Source organism: Eleutherodactylus coqui, chromosome 10 (assembly GCF_035609145.1).
Source record: "Eleutherodactylus coqui strain aEleCoq1 chromosome 10, aEleCoq1.hap1, whole genome shotgun sequence".
Lineage (NCBI taxonomy): Eukaryota > Metazoa > Chordata > Amphibia > Anura > Eleutherodactylidae > Eleutherodactylus > Eleutherodactylus coqui.
Window position 1 is genome coordinate 44,634,690 of NC_089846.1, and position 18,518 is coordinate 44,653,207.

The 18,518-nt window shown below is 43.6% G+C and overlaps 1 protein-coding gene across 1 annotated transcript; it reads left to right on the forward strand.

The window, feature by feature from the left end:
• The first annotated feature begins 2,255 nt into the window (after positions 1–2,255).
• LOC136580403 (uncharacterized) lies at positions 2,256–11,686 on the forward strand. Its single transcript, XM_066580955.1, has 4 exons — positions 2,256–2,385; positions 3,645–4,789; positions 7,342–7,527; positions 10,851–11,686. Exons 2-4 carry the CDS (start codon positions 3,658–3,660, stop codon positions 11,018–11,020), a joined length of 1,488 nt encoding a protein of 495 aa, XP_066437052.1. The 5' UTR covers positions 2,256–2,385; positions 3,645–3,657; the 3' UTR covers positions 11,021–11,686.
• The last annotated feature ends 6,832 nt before the right edge of the window (positions 11,687–18,518 follow it).

The following is an 18,518-nucleotide window of genomic DNA, read 5'->3' on the forward strand; positions in this document are numbered from 1 at the left end:
GGGCAGGTACTCGCATAAGGCACTACTCACTTGAGTAGTTTGCCTTAGCGAGTACGCTCGCTCATCTCTAATCGTAGCGTATTAGGAGAGTGAATGAAATACAAGTTAAAAACAAATAAAAATAAATACTTCAAAAATCAATAATAAAAAATTTTAAAAAAAAAATTTAAAAATCACATTTGTGGTATTGCTGCGTTTCGTAATGACCCAGAGGAAAAAAAATTGTAGATTACTTAACCCACACACTGCATGCCATGAACATAAAATACAAAAAACCTGGTAAAAATCTCACCTTACACAAAATAGAATAGAAAATGAAAAAAACGTTGCATGGATCAACAAAAGTCCAACTCATCCCGCAAGAAAAACCCCTCACATAACACCACTGACAAAAAATAAAAATACCGGGGGTCTTAGAATGCAGCAATAAAGAAAAACTACATTTAAAATAATAAATATGAAAAAAATTGCAAAATAATAATAATAATAATAATAATAATAATCTTTATTTGTATGGCGCCAACTTATTCCGCAGCGCTTTCAGGCATGGATAAATGCAAAGCAATACAACAATTGCAACAATTACAATGTGAGGTACATTGGGTTAGACACAAATGGGTTGAGGGTGGTACAGGAGGTGCAGGGGGTGGGGAACACAGGCAATAGGAACTAAATTTAAACTCCTCTACCTCACTCACAAAGCTCTGCATGGCGCTGCACCACCATACATCGCCTCCCTATTGTCAGTACACCACCCAGCCCGCTCACTCCGATCGGCTAACACCCTCAGACTAAACACCCCTGTAATACGAACCTCTCATGCTCGCCTACAGGACTTCACCAGAGCAGCACCCATCCTCTGGAACGCTCTACCCCAAGGCATCCGGACAATTCCAGATGCACGAAATTTCAGACGTGCCTTAAAAACGCACCTCTTCAGGGAAGCATACCAAATCTCCTGACCTAGCCCCTCGCCCCTCCCTATGGTGCTCCACCCTGTATGCCTTCTAATAAATGATCTGTACATGAAATTTCCAAAAAAAACTATATAAGGCCAAATACCCACGGATGGATTAGTGCTGCGGAATTCACGGTCAGACACCCGCCACGAATTCCGCAGCAATGTCCGTCTATAGACGTGCAATGTTAAACAATTTTCCTCTACCCACGAGCAAAAATCAATTGCGATTTTTCCGCTCGCAGGGGAGAATCGCAGCATGTTCTCTTCTGTGTGGAAAATCGAACAGAAGGCTTCCATTGCAGTCAGTGTAAGCCGTCCGTCCTAGGATATTCCGTGCAGTGGGCACTGCGGAAGTACCACCAGAATCTGCGTCACAGCCTGGCGCCGGCGCCTCATTCTGCTGCGAGATTTCGCGGTCGGAATCATACCCGGCTGTGGGCATGAGGCCTAAAGTGGGACTTAACATAATCGTACCGGCCTGCGGAATTAATGAAACATATTATTTACACTGCACGGCGAACGCCGTCACAAAGAAAGACAAATAACGTTCCAGAATCGCAGATTTTGGTAATCTTGCCTCTAGAAAAAAATGGAATAAAAAGCGATCAAAATGTTATATGTTCCCAAAAATTGGATAAATGAAGACTAGAGTTCATCCGGCAAGAAACAAGCCCCCATAGAGCTCCGTCGATGGAAAAATAAAGATACCGTGACTCTTGGAATGGGGCGACACGAAAGCAAATCTTTTTTTAAAAATTGGGGTTTTTTTGTGTACAAAAAATAGCAAAACATAAAAAACGTCCCAAACTTGGTATCGCCAGCATCGTGCCGAACCGGAGAACAATGCTACCCTGTTTCCCTAAAAATAAGACCTACCCCAAAAATAAGCCTTAGCATGATTTTTTTTAAATAGTGTCCAGGCAGTTGTACATGAAAAAAATGAAATATTTGGGAGCAAAAATCTATATAAGACCCTGCCTTATTTTAGAGGAAACACGGTAGCACATTATTTATTTGCACACTGAACGCAGTAAAAAAAAAAAAATTCCCCCAATCCTCCCCGCAAGAAATGTAAGTTTTATATAACATTACCCAAAAATGATGCCATTAAAAAATCTGGAATGCGACGATGAAAAAAACACTGAAAAATGTATCGGTCGTTAAGGTGCAAACAGGCTTGGACACTAAGGGGTTAATTTGGTCACAAGACTTTATACAGCGTTTAACTTGAACTGGAAAAAATGAAAGCCGCAATGTGATTGGCTGGCGGTAACAGGTGACTACTGCGGGTCCGTCCTCTTCCGCGTCACGTGACTCCGTTGCCTAGGAGATTGGAAACAGTCCAGAACAGAATAACAATAGCAAGGCCGCTGAGTAACGTGCGGGGCGGGATGTGAGCGGAGGAGAGCGGGACCCCGGCCCAGGTATGACCGGCAGGAGGAGGACGGTGCGCACCGCTAGCACGCCGGCCATTATATAACAGCGCGGCCGTTATGCCCGTCACGTGACCACCCCAGCCACGTACACACTGACTCTTGGTACACGGGATGAACAACGCCCCCTACTGACAGTGCCGGCCGGCTGTTTCACCTGTAGTCCTAATTATGATGTTTTGTTGAAATGTGATGACATTAACCCCCTAGCAGCCGTCTTCATGGGTTCGATCCCTGCATCGGACTGTATATACATGTAGTAGAGAAGGCCTCGTATACACCTGTGGTCTCTGCAGCCAATCACTGGCCTCCGCAGTGTAAGGTGCGAGACTTATGAGGCTTGTGATTGGTTGTTGTGCTCACCTGTGTATACGGCTGGTCACCATGTAAACAGCCCGCAGTGGCCGATCAAACCCCAGCATAGCTTATAGATTTTTTTTTTTTTAAGTTTTGTAACATTGCAAGCAGTTTAACCCCTTAGTGACACAGGGATTATATGCCATAGCAGACCAGGCAATGGTGTGCGGTTGCCGTGGCAATCTATCGGCCCTCTGCGATGTAGTTGCAGAGGGTGCACCCTGCTTCTGTAAACCCTTTACATACCGTGATCAACATTGATCGTGGCATGTGAGAGGGTTAACAGTGGGGATCAGCATTCTCACCTATCCCCGCCAGTGCAGCAGGAGGCCGGCTGTCAGTCACAGCCGTCTGCAACGGGGGATGTTGCGGGCTCAGCTTCTGAGCTTGTGCCATACACAGGACGTAAGTTTCTGACCAAAAAAGTGCAATTCTGGTATTGTGCTTTTTTTTTTTTGTGGCAATGTTCACATTTCCAGATAAATAATTGCTTTTTCTGACATCACTCACGTTGATTGGGGCTGTTAACCCTTTACATACTGCTGTCAGTGACCTTTAAATCAGTGTTCCCGGACAGTCCTCTTGCAAAGAGATTGCAAGGTGCCATTCAGTTGCCATGGCAGCTCAGGGCCTTGTGAAGGCCCACGTATTGCTGTGAATGAATGCCAATCACAATGTTCCTGTGCCTCAGAATATAGTATAAGGTAATACATTCAGAAGGCCCTGGGCTGCCATGACAACCCAATGACACCTTGCTGCCATGACAACCCCATCTTTTGAGGTTCAAGCCTTGATTTCATCCAGGACACATCTGATACGTTTAAAATCCCAGTCCAGCGCCTCCTTGCTTTGACTCAAATGTCTCTTTTAAGTCTGTCTTTTTCTGTATGTAGGTGCGGACTCATCATGGAGAATTATGAGAAAATATTGAAAATCGGTAGAGGTGCCACAGCTGAGGTCTTCCTGATGAGGAGTACGGAGACCAAGAAGCTGCATGCCGTGAAGAAGATTAAGATTGACGCATCCAAACGAATGACCACCAAGGAGCACGTCCTCCAAGAAGCAACCATCCTCCGTCAACTTGTACACCCGAACATCGTCGTGTGCCACGAATACTTCTGTGACCCAGAGGAGGAACATGTGTATATTGTCCAGGACTATTGTGATGGAGGGACGTTGGATGATCACATCAAGCAGAGGGACGGAGTCTTCTACTCGGAAGACGTCATCATGGACTGGTTCATTCAGTTGACCATGGCTGTCCAGTACATCCATTCCATGAAAATCCTACACCGAGATATCAAGACCTCAAATGTCTTCCTGACCAAAAAGGGCATGATTCGACTTGGGGATTTTGGCATATCCAAGGTAATGAGCAGCACTTTGGATATGGCAAGCACATGCGTGGGAACGCCGTATTACCTCAGTCCAGAGTTGTGCCAGGACATTCCATACAGCTCGAAATCTGACGTTTGGTCCCTTGGGTGTTTGCTGTATGAAATGTGTGCCCTGAAGCCGGCATTTGATGCCACTAATATAATAAGCCTATTTTACAAGATTGTCAAAGGGGACTATCCTCCACTTTCGGACTGCTACTCAACTGATTTACACCTGTTGGTTAAGACTGTTCTAGATAAGTGTCCAGAATCAAGACCAAGTGCCAACGGCATCCTGAGCATAGGCTTCGTTCAGGAACATTTAAAACAGTTCATCCAAAAGCATGAATTTCACCTGTACAGGCAGAGCTTGGAGAAGAAGGATAAGCGGGAGGTCTGTCCAACGGACAAGCGGAGCAAATCATCACTGGCATGTCATGGGAAAAACAAAGCGGAAGGACGGTGTAAATCTGCTCCACCAACCTCCTATAAGCCAGATGTTGGCTCTTGTGAGTTATGGGATCGAGATGAATTGTCGAGTAATGAGGACAGATCTGATTACTCCGAGGACTTTGACAAAGACAGTATTTCGTCTGTAGAAGAGGATCTTGAGGGGGAATCTTGCCTTTTTCACCCGAATGATGACATTCCAGAGGAAATCGGTGAGCTCTCGAATGACGTAATTGTATGTTTTCTGGCCATTTGGCAATTCAAACCTTCAATATTTACTGTTTTATGTCTAAATGGAAGACTTTATTGGCAATGGATCAGAAAATGTATGTGATGGTCTTGTGAGCATTGATGATGCTTGTGATTTTTTTTTTTCTATAACTCTAGTGATTAAGCATATAAGGCGCTTGGTCCTGAGCTTTAGACTTGCACTATTGTAAATTTACACTGCAGGTTTAGGGCCGCGGGCTCATGACCAGTTTCTTTGGTCGAAATGTCGCCATTTTTTTTTTTTTTATTGCATGGAGGAATAAAAACTTGATATTTTTTTTATACATCTGATGCTGCCATGGAGAGTGCGTGCGTGCGCTATTGCTGGATGAGGTTTGGATGTAGGTCCTGATCCGACCGTGGCTGTTGCATTTTCTTTTCTCCTCGCCCTGAAGGGTTTTAACACTAAGAGGCTTTTTACTCTTTTTTTTGCTGCTGATCAAGCTGTGACCTTCTAATTCACAAGATCAGGTTGGACTCCGCATGCGGGATCCCGCAGTGGAGTTTGACCCGGTGACCCCCGTGTACCTGTCTGCCATCTTTTTTTTTCTGTGCTGCACAAGTGCTGGCCAGCGCACCAGTTCACATGCGCAGTACAGATATTGCCTCGTGGTCGCTATGATGATTGTGGAATGGCCGTGGGACGGACGGCTTCCATTGACTTCAATGGAAGCCGTCCATGTAAACGCCGCACAGAATCGCAGCCTGCTGCGATTTCTTTTCCATGAGTGGAAAATTGCAATCTATTTCCGCTCATGTAAATGAAATTGCGTTTTTACGTAGCATGCTATGGGTGGTATTTGCTGCAGAATTTGAGGGTGGACACCCGCTCCGGATTCTGCAATGCAAATCCGCCCGTCTGCAGGCAACCTAAAGCTCCTGCTATCCAGCAGGAGCAGGTTGGGTGTTCGGGTGTCTACTGTAACGACTGGGAGCAGCATATAAGGCCCCCTGTCCACGAGCGTTGCGGTATCCCGCGGCGGATCTCTGCTGCGGGAGCCGCCGCCCGGGAGCAGGAGCTGGCAGACAGATGTCCACTGTTAGCCTATCTGACAGATAGGCTGACCGGGGAGAATTGTGGCAGTTCGCAGCATGCTGCGAATTGCCGTCCGTGAGCGGAGAATCGCAATGATTCTCTGCTCGTGGACACGGGGCCGGCGCTTTCCATACTAACGCTATGGAAAGCTTCAGACGGCGTGATTAGCTGGTGAAATCGCGTCCGTGGACAGGGGACTTAAGTGGGTGGCAGTAGGCTTACCCACCGGCACCCTATTTATTCCTAATGACCCAAAAAGTACAATATTTAGTTTTTTTTATCTCATATGGTGAACAATGTAAAAAAATAATAAATACAAAAAAAAAGTCAGAATTGCTATTTTTAATCCTTTCGTTTTACAAAAAAAATTGCAATCAAAAAGTTGCACGTAATCAAAAAGAGTATAAATGAAATGTACAACTTCTCTCGCCAAAAAACAAGACCCGACACAACTTCGCAGGTGGAAAATTAAAAAAGTAATGGGTCTTGGAATGCGGTGATGCAAATTCAATTTTTATTTCTGTAAAGTGTTTTTATTGTATAAAAGTAGTTAAAAATGTGAATTACTATATAAATTTGGTATTGCTGTAATCCCATTGACCCGCAGAATGAAGGGGAAGGTGCTTCATGCTGCACAATGAACGCTATAAAAAGGGATTCAACTAGAATTGCTGTTTTTTTTGCTACTCCTGCCTCCCAAAAATGGGAATAAAAGATGATCAAAAAGTCATCGATAGCTGAAATTAAGTCCCTTTCGGTGAAAAAATAAAAATCTTCAGGGTCTTATAATGCAGTAAGAGACAAACAATTTTATTTTGTTTTTAGTGTGCAAAAGTAGTAACACTGTAACTATAAAAAACATATAAACTTGGTATTGCTATTGTCATGCTGAGCCACAGAATAACATCATGGTTCTTTTTTTTACCACACTTTGAACACCATTAGAACAAAACTGAAAAAAACAATTTCTCTTTTTTTTAAAATATCTCACTTATCCCCCCTTCCCTCCCCTAAAAAAGAAATAAAATCATAAAATACACGTTAAACATACACTAAAGTGGTGGTATTAAAACAATCTAACCTGGCAGGGTCAGCGGTTTCTGCACTCCTGACTGTTAGAGCAGGAGCCTGGCTGTCAGTAAATAGAAGAACCCTAGCTCTTCCCATGTCAGCCATAGACTAGGACACTGTGTTTTAACAGCAGCCTAGCCTACGGCTCCTTTGAGACAACCGTAAAAACACACATGGCTGGTCACTGAGGGGTTAATTGGTTAAGAAAAATATATTTTGGGGCTATTGACTTAAAAAAAAAATCTAGTATGCTTTTTGTTGTGATGGGGATTAATGTGTTGTACTTCCTAATTCGAGGTAATAAGGGACTAATGGATGCATGGCATTTCTCAGTGTAGGCTCGGCCTTTTGGAACGTCAGTAATATACATGTTCCTTGTACACTAAGGTTCCAACGATGAAGAGGTGCCAGATTACCCTGATGATTTCGAGGAGGTGGACGGAAACACTCTAGAGATGGTTGTCAGTCACGCCAGGTCAGCTGTGGATGTGTCTGCCGATAATGAAACCTTCCGAGATGTAGATACCCACTCACTGACTCAAACCCTCAAGACAGTCCGGCAGCAGTACATAGGTAAGACAGAATATTACCCCTGGTCATCGTAGTGAAGGAAACTGACTTTGGAAGATCATTTGATCTAAAACCTTATTCGGCTTTATAGTGAAATCTATAATATTCCCATTCATTGTGGCATTCACTAAGGTCTTTCCAATGGCAGATGAAAAGGAGCAAAGAATTATAGACTTCAATGGGCAACAAGTGGGCTACTATTACAGGACTGTTTAAACCTGACCTGTATAGTCCTGTGACCTGTAGTTCGTAGCTGTTGGCCGACTCCACTATAAACATGCATGCAGAAGGAGATAAGTGGCTACCAGACATTACAGGTACCACCTACTTCACGGGAAACCAAAGGAGCGGGCATGTAAAAATCCAATATGTCCAATTCTCTTTTTACACTCACTACAGATATCAATGGGAAGTCCTCCTGTCTGCATACACGTTAGATTGTCTATTATGTCTTCCCATAGGCAATGTCCTTCCAAGCCTTCTCTGTAGTTGTATATCCGTAGCATCCAAACTGTCAAACATGGTAGCTTCTCAGTAGCATTGGAGATGTTAGGGGAGGTCCACAGGTTGCAAAAAAAACTTTGCTACAAATTTCACAACAGATTTTGTTGAAAATCCGCATATTTACTGTGAATTTTGTAGCAGATTTCACCCTCCTACATTGAAAGGAGTGAAATCTGTGGTGAAAATCCACAGTAGTAATGAACATGCTGCGGGTTAAAAATGTGCAGTTTCTGTGCGGACAAATTCTGAATTATGTGGGTGAGATTTGTCCAGCTCTCAGCCACGGGCCCGCTACTGTAATGTGTTGGGAAATTAATTGCCCAAATCCACATGCAAAATATACAGCATTTCCACTACCCAATGAGTACATCCATAAGACACGGATTCGCTGTGTACAAGGGAGCGCTGGGGATTTACTATAATGAGGTCCGCCCACTTGTCACCCAGCTTTTGGACGGAAGAAAAAGTACTGCATGCAGCGCTTTTTTCTTCCGGTATTTTCAGCCGCATCCGTAATGGAAACTCCAACCTGAAGTTCCGACGCAGATGTGAAACCAAACTAATTTCTGCAGTAAATCCACAAGAAATCAGTAGGAAAGTCGCTCAGATGTTGGTTTAGAATTTACTAAGGATTTATAGACTCTTTGGATTTTCTGTCAAATTTCCTTCAAAGCTGAAAAAGAAATAATTAATTTAAAGAGTATCTGCACTTTTTTATGTACAAAATAGGTGATTCTAAGCCTTTTTGGTATTTTTTTTTAGCCTATTCTGTATTTTTTATTTTTTTTTTTAAATCCCCCTTCTGCTCTGCAACTTAGGTGTACATGGGGCTGAGAAATCTGTCTTCACGTAGCTGCGTAATAGTAGAGGGCGCTGCATCTAGATGTGTCCGGTTCTTTTCTCTATAGAGCAGCTGCAGACACAACTGTTCTGTTGTGTATAACAGTGTATGGAGGGCCTCTATTAGACATACTCTATTTTCAATAATGCTGTGTTCCACTTTACAACATGCTTTGCTCGCCGCCGGGCCGGTGCGCTGGCAGGGCCTTTCAGACCATCAGGTTGTGATATATAGTAGCATACGCCCGATGCACTGAGCCTTGTCTGTGCACCTCACCTCGCCTGGCAGCAAGCGGGGGCCCTCTGAAGAAAAGAAGCTGTTCAGAGCTTAGAACAGCGTCCCTTCACAACGCACTCGCTCGCCGCTGGGCCCGATGTGCTGGCAGGGCCTCTCCGTCCATCGGGTTGTGATATATAGTAGCATACACCCGATGCACTGAGCCTTTTCTTTGCATCTGGTTTGGCAGCGAGCGGGGGCCCTTTGAAGGTAAGAAGCCATTCGGAGCTTAGAACAGCTTCCCTTCACAGTGCCTGGGAGTGATGGTGGCATAGGAGCGGGAGAGGAAAAAACACAGCAGGGGGTAGTGGCAGCACCGTGTTATTACTAATAAAGTATACCTAATAGAGGCTGTTCTACACAATAACAGCTGTCTGCAGCTGTTCTATAGAGAACTGGTTCAGACACATCTGGATGCAGCGCCCTCTACTGTTAAGCAGCTAGGTGTAGAAGGATTTCTGAAGCAGAAGAGGTTGTGGGGTATTTTTTGTTTTTAGAAAAACCTACAGAATAGGCTGATAAAACCTATTGCAAAATTGCCTATAAATCACCTATTCTGTACATTAAAAAAAAAAAGTGCAGTTACTCTTTAAAATCTGCATTTACAGACTGTGCTGTGGGTAATGCTCAGCGAAATTTGCAACCATACATTGCTTGTGGACTTTATTGTGATTTTTAAATCCCCCATTAAATTCGAGGAGGAAAATCCATAAGTAATATGCAACCCAAGTGGACACGCTGCAGATTTCAACCCCCCCCCACAGGTCAGTTTCCTGCCGACTATTTCCACATCTTATGGATGAGATTTGTAAAATCCCATCCACTTACCCGCTACTGGATTACGCTGTATTCTGATGTCGCCCATGCACGTCCGCAGCAATTTCATCACATGTGGACCTATCCATAAGACAACCCGGCAGGAGACGAGCCGTATCAATCTCCAATGACTAAATCTACATTTACATGGAGGACCCTTCATATAAAAGAGCCTGTTGAATAATACTATCACCGTGGCAATAGAATCCTTTAAACAAGAGGACTAGTCACCGAAAGGACCATTAATTGTAAAATTTTACTTTTATTAATGCCTTTTTTTTTTTAAGGAATTAATAAAAGTTAAATTTTACAATTAATGGTCCTTTCGGCGACTAGCCTGTTGAATAATGATTCAGTAGTGTTAAAGGGAACCTGCGAGTAATATAAACTAAAGGTATGGAGCTCACAGGATAGGTTCCAAAGAGTCTGGGGATGTACTTTATACACTTACCTGACTCCCTGTTCTCCCGCTGTTACCCATGGAAGATGCCGCAGACTCATCTCTGCAAGCTGTGTGCGTACACTCCCATAGAGAACAATGTATGTGTGTGTGTGTGTGTGTGTGTGTGTGTGTGCACACAGCCTTCAGAGGTCAATCTGCTGTACTGTCCATGCGCCAACTTCATAGGTGACACCGCAGAGACAGGGGGTCAGGTGAGTGTATAAAGTACACCCCCAGACTCCTCGGGACCTGTCCTGTAATCAGCAGAACTCATGGTGCTCATAGGTGGAGACAGTTTTTCCCTTTAAAGGTCTCTTGTTTAATATCTTCTTATACTTAAACACAAGAAACCATTTTAATGTGACAAATATGACAATAATCAGGCATTTGGGTGGAGCTACACTTTTCTTTTACATTACTGCACAACTTGTGTTCTGTCTCTCCTAGGGAATGTTGGCCAGACTCTGTTCAATGAAATCTCCAGCCACTTTCTGAAGGGCCTAACCCCAGAAGATCTGCAGCCACAGTTTGAGCATAGAATTGGCCCAGAAAGACTTGAAACGTGTTACATCCTCTTCAACATGGATCCGGACTCTTCTAAGGAGGCTTCTGCATGATAACCAGGTGGACCGTTTCCACTGTGAAGATATCAGAAAGCTCCATTCTAAGGAGCGGTCACAACGGACCTTTTCTACTAAATACAAGACTTCTTCAAGAATGAGGTCATAAGGAACAATGTTAACCCTTTCCAATCCAATTTCCCTGCCACTCGCACACTCACTCCTCAGCTCTGATTTATTTTGGGGTGGGAAAGTGCTTTGTGGATTCTTTTGGAATTACTCAACAGAAACACATAAAAATAAACCATCATGGTAATTTTATTAGCAATTTTTTGAAAATTAAACATAAGTTAATATGTATATTACATGTATAGATATGTATATTATACTATGGAGGTCCGACATCGGCCCTCTCTCCTACATACTGTAATGTACATATGCAGAAGTGAACTCCGATGAAGGACCTCTCTTCTGCATAGTCTGTCGGACCTCGCCTGACGTAGGAGCTATGCAGGGAAAGCTCAATGTTGGACGAGGTCGACACTGGATTGGAAAGGGTTAACTAAATATACTGCTATTTCATCCGCTGATGTGTGCTGCACAACTGCCTTCACTTTCATAAAGTGTCATTTACAATCTGTATATACGGCCAATAGCAGAAGAGGCTTTTCTTTTTATATGGATTTTATTCTGTAGCATGGTGATTAGAGATGAGCGAGCACACTCAGTAAGGTCAGGTTACTCGAGCGAGCATCGCTCTTCTTGAGTAACTGCCTTCTCGTCCGAGCAGGCTCGGGAGGGGGGGCGGCAGGGAAGAGTGAGAGAGATCTCTCTCTCTCTCACCCCCGCCGCCCTCTTGAGCACGCACGGACGAGAAGGCAGTTACTCAAGAAGAGCGATGCTCGCTCGAGTAACCTGACCTTACTGAGTGTGCTCGCTCATCTCTAATAGTGATGTAGGATTATTGCAGTTTATATATCATGCATGTGATCTAAGTTAAATAGAAGGCTGAAGATATTTTATGTTTTTAAATTATACTAAAAATATTGAGGATTTGGGTTTTTCTTAAATGTAACAAATATAAAACAGCTGATTGTTACTCTCCAGTTTCGTATTTCTACTCTTTGCCATGTGCCAAGTTTTCATCTGTTCGGTTCCACTTGTACAATGGTAAGCATGAATCCTACTAAATAATGCTTACCATTGAGTTTAGTAGTGTCTGCTTTAGGTTCTGTTGACATTATACTATTGGAATAAGAGCATTCGCTAATGCACGCCACTGATGGATATACAACGGCATATATCAGCCATTCGCCACAATGTTACAAACGGTATAGGTTTCTTTGTGATGGCTCACCGCACAGGTAAACCTAGTCTGTTGCACTTTACTTTGCAGTGTCAAAAGTAATGCGTATGACCGCAACTGAAGCCTAAAGGACATTTTCGACTATGACTACATTCATGTATGTAGCAGGAGCTTTGCTGGCTCATACGCCTAACGTATTTGCATAGTGATGTTAAGCAGCCTTACTCCTCCCTCCAATGTAAAGTGAAGATCCACACTTGTGTTATGCAGCTTCGTTTTATGGTTTTTTGGCTGCGAGCAGAAACATATTATTAGACTTGCTAATTTTAGTTATTTAGGGCCCTTTTACACGGAATCATTATTGTTCAGATTATCGTTCAGTGTAAATGCTGGCAGTGACTGAACAACAGATGCTAATTGTTTTTTAGCTTTTCGTTTGTCCTTCAGTTTATATAGTCATAATAATCAAGTGCCGATCAACCTGTGTAAACAGGCAGTGGTTCGTCTTTGCTTCCGGCCACCCTCCTCCATTCACACCGAACAGGCAGTCATTCAATCTCCTGCCCACTCCACCTCCATTCACTGAAGAGTAATAATCGCTGGGACAACTGTTAAGCACTCAAGCACCTAAGAATTGGTCTTGCCCTATCTTTTGCCGAGATACGCAGGAAGCTCCCATAGACTTCCATGGAAGTAGAAAAAAAAAAAAGGGATGAGTAGGAAGTTACTTTGCGTCCAACGCTGGAAAAAGAAGACAGCTGGAAAAAGGCCTAAGATTAAGGCAGCTTCCACACAGGTGACAAAATCACAGGATTTTCCCGCGATGCGACTGTGCTACAAGTCACATGTATGTAGAGCCTATGCTTTCCTATGGGTTCTTTCACACAAGCGATGTTTTGCATCTTGCGACAATGAGAGAATACAAAATTGCGGCATGCTCTAAACAGCCGCGGTTTTATTTCTTTTTGTAGCCCATGTTTCCCTATGGAGCCTTCCTTCGTGTTGCATTGCATGAAATCTCGGTTTTCGTGCGGTGCGATGCAACTTTTACAGTAAGAAATCCTACTATAAAAGCCCTAAAATAAGCCCTATATGCATAAAAAAAAAATGCATCACCCAAGAGGCGCTGTCTGCTCTGCCGTACTTCTCCCGAAGTTCCCCGGCACTTGTTTGAAGTTCTCCGGCATAGTTTCCTGGTCAGGAGTTTGAAAATCCCCGCCTCCAGGATGCGCTGCCTCTGATTGGCTGAGCCGTGGCGCTCGAGAACCAATCATAGCCATTCATTGAGGACAGATGTTGGTTCACAGTCACGGTTCTGTGGGTGTTGTCATTCGTAAAGGTTTTGATAAGGCTTTTTTGATGCATTTTTTTTTTAAATCAAAAATCATGTGTGTATCCACAAAAGGAGTTAATGTATGCAGGACAGATAAGTTTTTATTTTTTGAATCCACTCCTCATTTAGGTTTCAAAAACTGTTTCAAAAAACCTGAACATGGGACAGCACCCCCAATGAGGAGTCTTTATCTGTGTGTGAGATTTACTGTATTTTTCGCTCTATATGACTCACTTTTCTTCCCCCCCCCCCCCCCTCAAAGTGGGGGGAAAAAGTTAGTGCTTCTTATAGAGCGAACATGCCGTTTGTTCACGCATTTAACGTGCAAACAATCAGGCAAAGAAACTCGCGATCAATTCAGAAAGCAGATCATCTCTCTCCTTTGCACTGCCACCCACATGTACTGCTGATTGGTGGTGAGCACCGGCGGGAACTGCTGCTGCTCCCCCTCCTCCACCAATCGGATTCTTCCCTTCCTCCTGCTGTACACAAGCACCGCTCTTCCACAGAGCTCTGGTGTTTCAGACCTCTGCTGCGCCTTCTGCTCCATCGTCCGGTACTATCTCCTGCACTGTCCCTGGGTGAGTTTAAAATATTTTTTCCCAATTTTCCTCCTCTAAAACGATGCGTCCTATAAAGCGAAAAATACGGTATATTATGGTTGATGAGAAGGACAATACCCTATTGATGTCACCCAGTTGTCAGTTTATTCATACATTTCCAGGTGGAAAAACAGAAGAATGGCATAATTTGCATGAATCCTGCCATCCAATAGGTGGCGCTGCAGAGGTATTGTTCCATCTTCCTTATTTCCATATATTTCCCCACGTGAATGGCCTTATAAGTCTCCTCACTCACCTTCTCTTAAGGAGAGATGTTACCCCTCCCGACTCCCATCATAGGCCTCTCACTAGCCAAGCCAGAAACCTACTGCACACTGATGAGCGGCAACCCCCACCCCCGTAACAGCTGTCTGTGTATGCATTCTGGCTTGGGTTTCAATTCCCAATCATTGTTACAAAGGCTTGTATAAAGGGTTGGACGCTGATTTGCAGGAATTCTGCCATCAAAGAGGTGGCACAGCAGAGGTATTGTTCCAGCTTCCTTATTTGCACTGAATTCTACGAAATGGTGCTCCAGAATTATCTACTTCAAAGGGAACCTGTCACCAACTATAAGCACCATGAACTAGGTTACGGTGCTTATAGTTTAGGTGACATGGAGCCTGGGGTGCCTCTTTTCATACTTATCCGGTCCCCTGTTCATCTGGTGTTCCCTAGCAAAGTCACTGTGCATACACTAGCTTGACTCTCTTCAGAGGGCTGCACGCCCGCACTTCCATTCATCTCTATGGGAGTGCACCTTCACAGCTTTCTAAAAGAAAAGTCAAGCTGGCATGCAATGACATTGCCACTGCAGGAACGAGGGACTGGGTGAGTTTGAAAAGAGTTGGGATGGGGGCGGAGCTAATTCTCATAACTTAGCCCCACCCCATCCGACATCCTCTCATTGCAAATAGTGCATAGGGGTGGAGAGGAGGTGGAGAGGGGGCGGGAGCTCAGTGCACTGCTCCCGACTCTTCCAGCCTCCTTCCCCTGCAGCGAGAGATACCGTATATCGGCCAGCTTAATAAGCCCTTATACTGATTGGTTTAGTAGTTTTGCAAATCTTACTTTTAAAACTTTGCAGGGTCGGACTAGAGAGGAGTCCAAGGAAGCTCATGTATATTCCTATATACACACTCCTCCCACCTCCAGATGCTGATTGGCAGGCTCCTCTGTATGCACAGCAGGTGTAGATTTGTGCTGTAATTTAAACAGACTTCTTGCACTAGGTATAGTAAATCTGTCAGGTACCACAAGTAGTGTAAGGCTTAAAAAATTGCAAACTTTAGCATGTGCAAAGTCTTTTTAAGTATGGTATAAAGCCTTTGAAAAATGTGCACATGACTGTGTGTCAAGAAGCAGGAGAACTAGGTTAGTGATTGGCTCCTTGCTACGCTGAACTTTATAACACTATGCAAATACTTGGATGAGAATGGAGTAATTAACCAGAGCTAACATGGGCTTGTAAGAAACAAGTCACACCAGACGAATCTATGACAGAATCACTGACTGGGTTGATCTGTAGATATAGTATATTTTGACTTTAGTAAAGCATTTGACAAAGTATCGCATACTATACTTATTGAAAAAATGACCAAATATGGAATCGACAAGGCAACTGTTAGGTGGATTCACAACTGGCTGAGTGATCGTACTCAAAAAGTGGTCATAAATGGCTGCACATCCAATTGGAATAATGTGTCAAGTAGAGTACCACAAGGCTGTGTCCTAGGCCTAGTTTGTTCAACATTTCTATAAATGATCAAGAGGAGGGGAAAACGGATCAAACTTGCTGACGACACAAAGCTGGAAGGGATAGCTTACACTAAAGAAGAGAGAGGAGTCGAAAAACGGCGACTAATAGAATGATATTTAACAAGGAGAAATGCAAAGTCCTACATCTGGGCAAAAAAAAAGGAAGAAAGCACATACAGAATGGGAGGAATTGAGCTAAGCAGCAGAACATGTGAAAAAGACTTGAGTATATATCACAGACTGAACATGAGTCAACAATGTGATGCAGTAGTAAAAAAGGGAAACACAATTCTGGGATATATTAAGAGAAGCATAGAGTCTAGATCACGTGAAGAAATTATCCCCCTCTACTAGCGACGTACTGTAACTTGAAGCTTCTGGGCCCCAATGCAAAACCTGTAACAGGGCTCCCAACTCTAATGCTTTAATTATATTACTGGGCTCCCTATATGGAGAAGAGAGGTGTTATGGGCCCCCTAAGGCTCCTGGGCCCGGGTGTAACTGCATCCTCTGCAACCCCTAAAGTTACATCCCTGCCCTCTACTTTTCCTTAGTCAGGCCTCATCTGGAATACTGTGTCGAGTTCGGGGCACCCCAATTTAAAAAAATGTCCTATGAGCAACGGTTAAAGGATCTGGGAATGTTTAGCTTGCAAGAAAGAAGGCTGAGAGGAGACAATAGCTGTCTACAAATATCTGAAGGGCTGTCACAGTGCAGAGGGATCAGCCCTATTCTCATTTGTACAAGGAAAGACTAGAAGCAATGGGATGAAACTGAAAGGGTGGAGACACAGATTAGATATTAGAAAAAACTTTGACAGGGAGGGTGATCAATGAGTGGAACAGGTTACCATGGGAGGTGGTTAGTTCCCCTTCAATGGAAGTGTTCAAACAAAGGCTGGACAGACATCTGTCTGGGATTATTTAGTGGATCCTACATTGAGCAGGGGGTTGGACTGATGACCCTGGAGGTCCCTTCCAACTATACCATTCTATAATTCAGTTGATTGGTCTGATTATATGGAAGGTGTGTTACTGGACAGAGCCACAAATCTCTTAAAGGGGTTATAACCTGATTGAATTGTGCTATTATTTTCAGATAGTTTGGAGTCCAACTGTTGGGAACCCTGAGAATGATCCTGAGAATGATCCTGACCACACATGAGCACCACTGATTCATTCATTTCATTGGGACTGCTGGATACAGAAAAGCTTGAACTTGGCTACCTCCGGAGGTCTCCTTGAAATGTCCAAACATTGCTGCGCTCATTTCAGGACATGCTGGAGCCCCCTTCTTAGCATCGGTAGGTCTCAGAGGTCAGACCTCTACCGATCTGAACGTTATCCCTTATTCTGTAGATAGAGAACAACTTTCAATCATGGCACAACCCCTTAGGTCCCAATAGTTTTCTAGATGTAGGTAAACTGTATCAGCGTGAAGTGCAGGATGCTTAGCTCAACAGGATTAGGGCTCCTTCACCTCTGCGGTTTTCCTTCTCTTTGTTCTGTTTTTGGAACAGGCAAAGGAATTGAAATGGAATTAAATGTTTGTGTTGTTTTCCCTACTGACTTCAATGGGTTTAAAAAAAAAAAGAGAATGGAAGCAAAATGAAAGCATTCTATTACATATCTGTAATTTAACAGAATAAATTGCATATATGACACAAGTAAAGAAAAAAAATGAACGCACACAACACGTATGGATGCACCATGGACATACACATGGATTAAAAGTCTGTTTTTCATGGAGCAAAATCAGACACACTCGTCTGAATAACTGTTGAGAAGAATCCTCATCCACACGTCCCATTATACCTGGGAGAACAAAAATAGTTAAAGGTTATAATAAAGTATAAGTCATTGAGGTACGCAAGGAAAACGTACTTGAAGTAGCCTCCTTCTGCTACGATAGGGAAGATTGTCCAAGAAGTCATCCACCGTTGCCTGCAGGAGATTCGGGTAACGATCCGGGTTACGGAATGAACACTGGTCCAACGACAGCTCCATGCATGTATTGTAGCAGAAGGAGGCCACATCAAGTATACTTACCTTACCTCAGTCATAGCAGTGGTCTCAGGGACTTAGAGAGACGCAGAGAGTGCATTTCTGCTTATCACATGCTGCTCTTCAACTTTGCTACTCTTCTATCTCTTACATGTGTCACAACACAACATTAAAATCCATGTCCCGGGGCTCTGAGGGACCCGTGTGCCTTACCATCGTGTAGTGCATCTTCCTATTCAAAGATGCAATTTTTCTTTCAATACTGGATACCAGTACTTAGATTTAGCGCTAGACCCGTCTTTTTGACTACACCATGTAGATAAAATAATGACAAATAGCATTTAGGTTCTGATTTGATGTTACCTCATGACATACAAATCCTAATATATAGTGGACCCAGACAGGGCTACACAGTGCACCCTTAGTGCTTGTCCTAATATATCGGGACCCAGACATGGCTACACAGTGCACCCTTAGTACTTGTCCTAATATATAGGAGACCCAGACATGACTACACAGTGCACCCTTAGTACTTGTCCTAATATATAGGGGA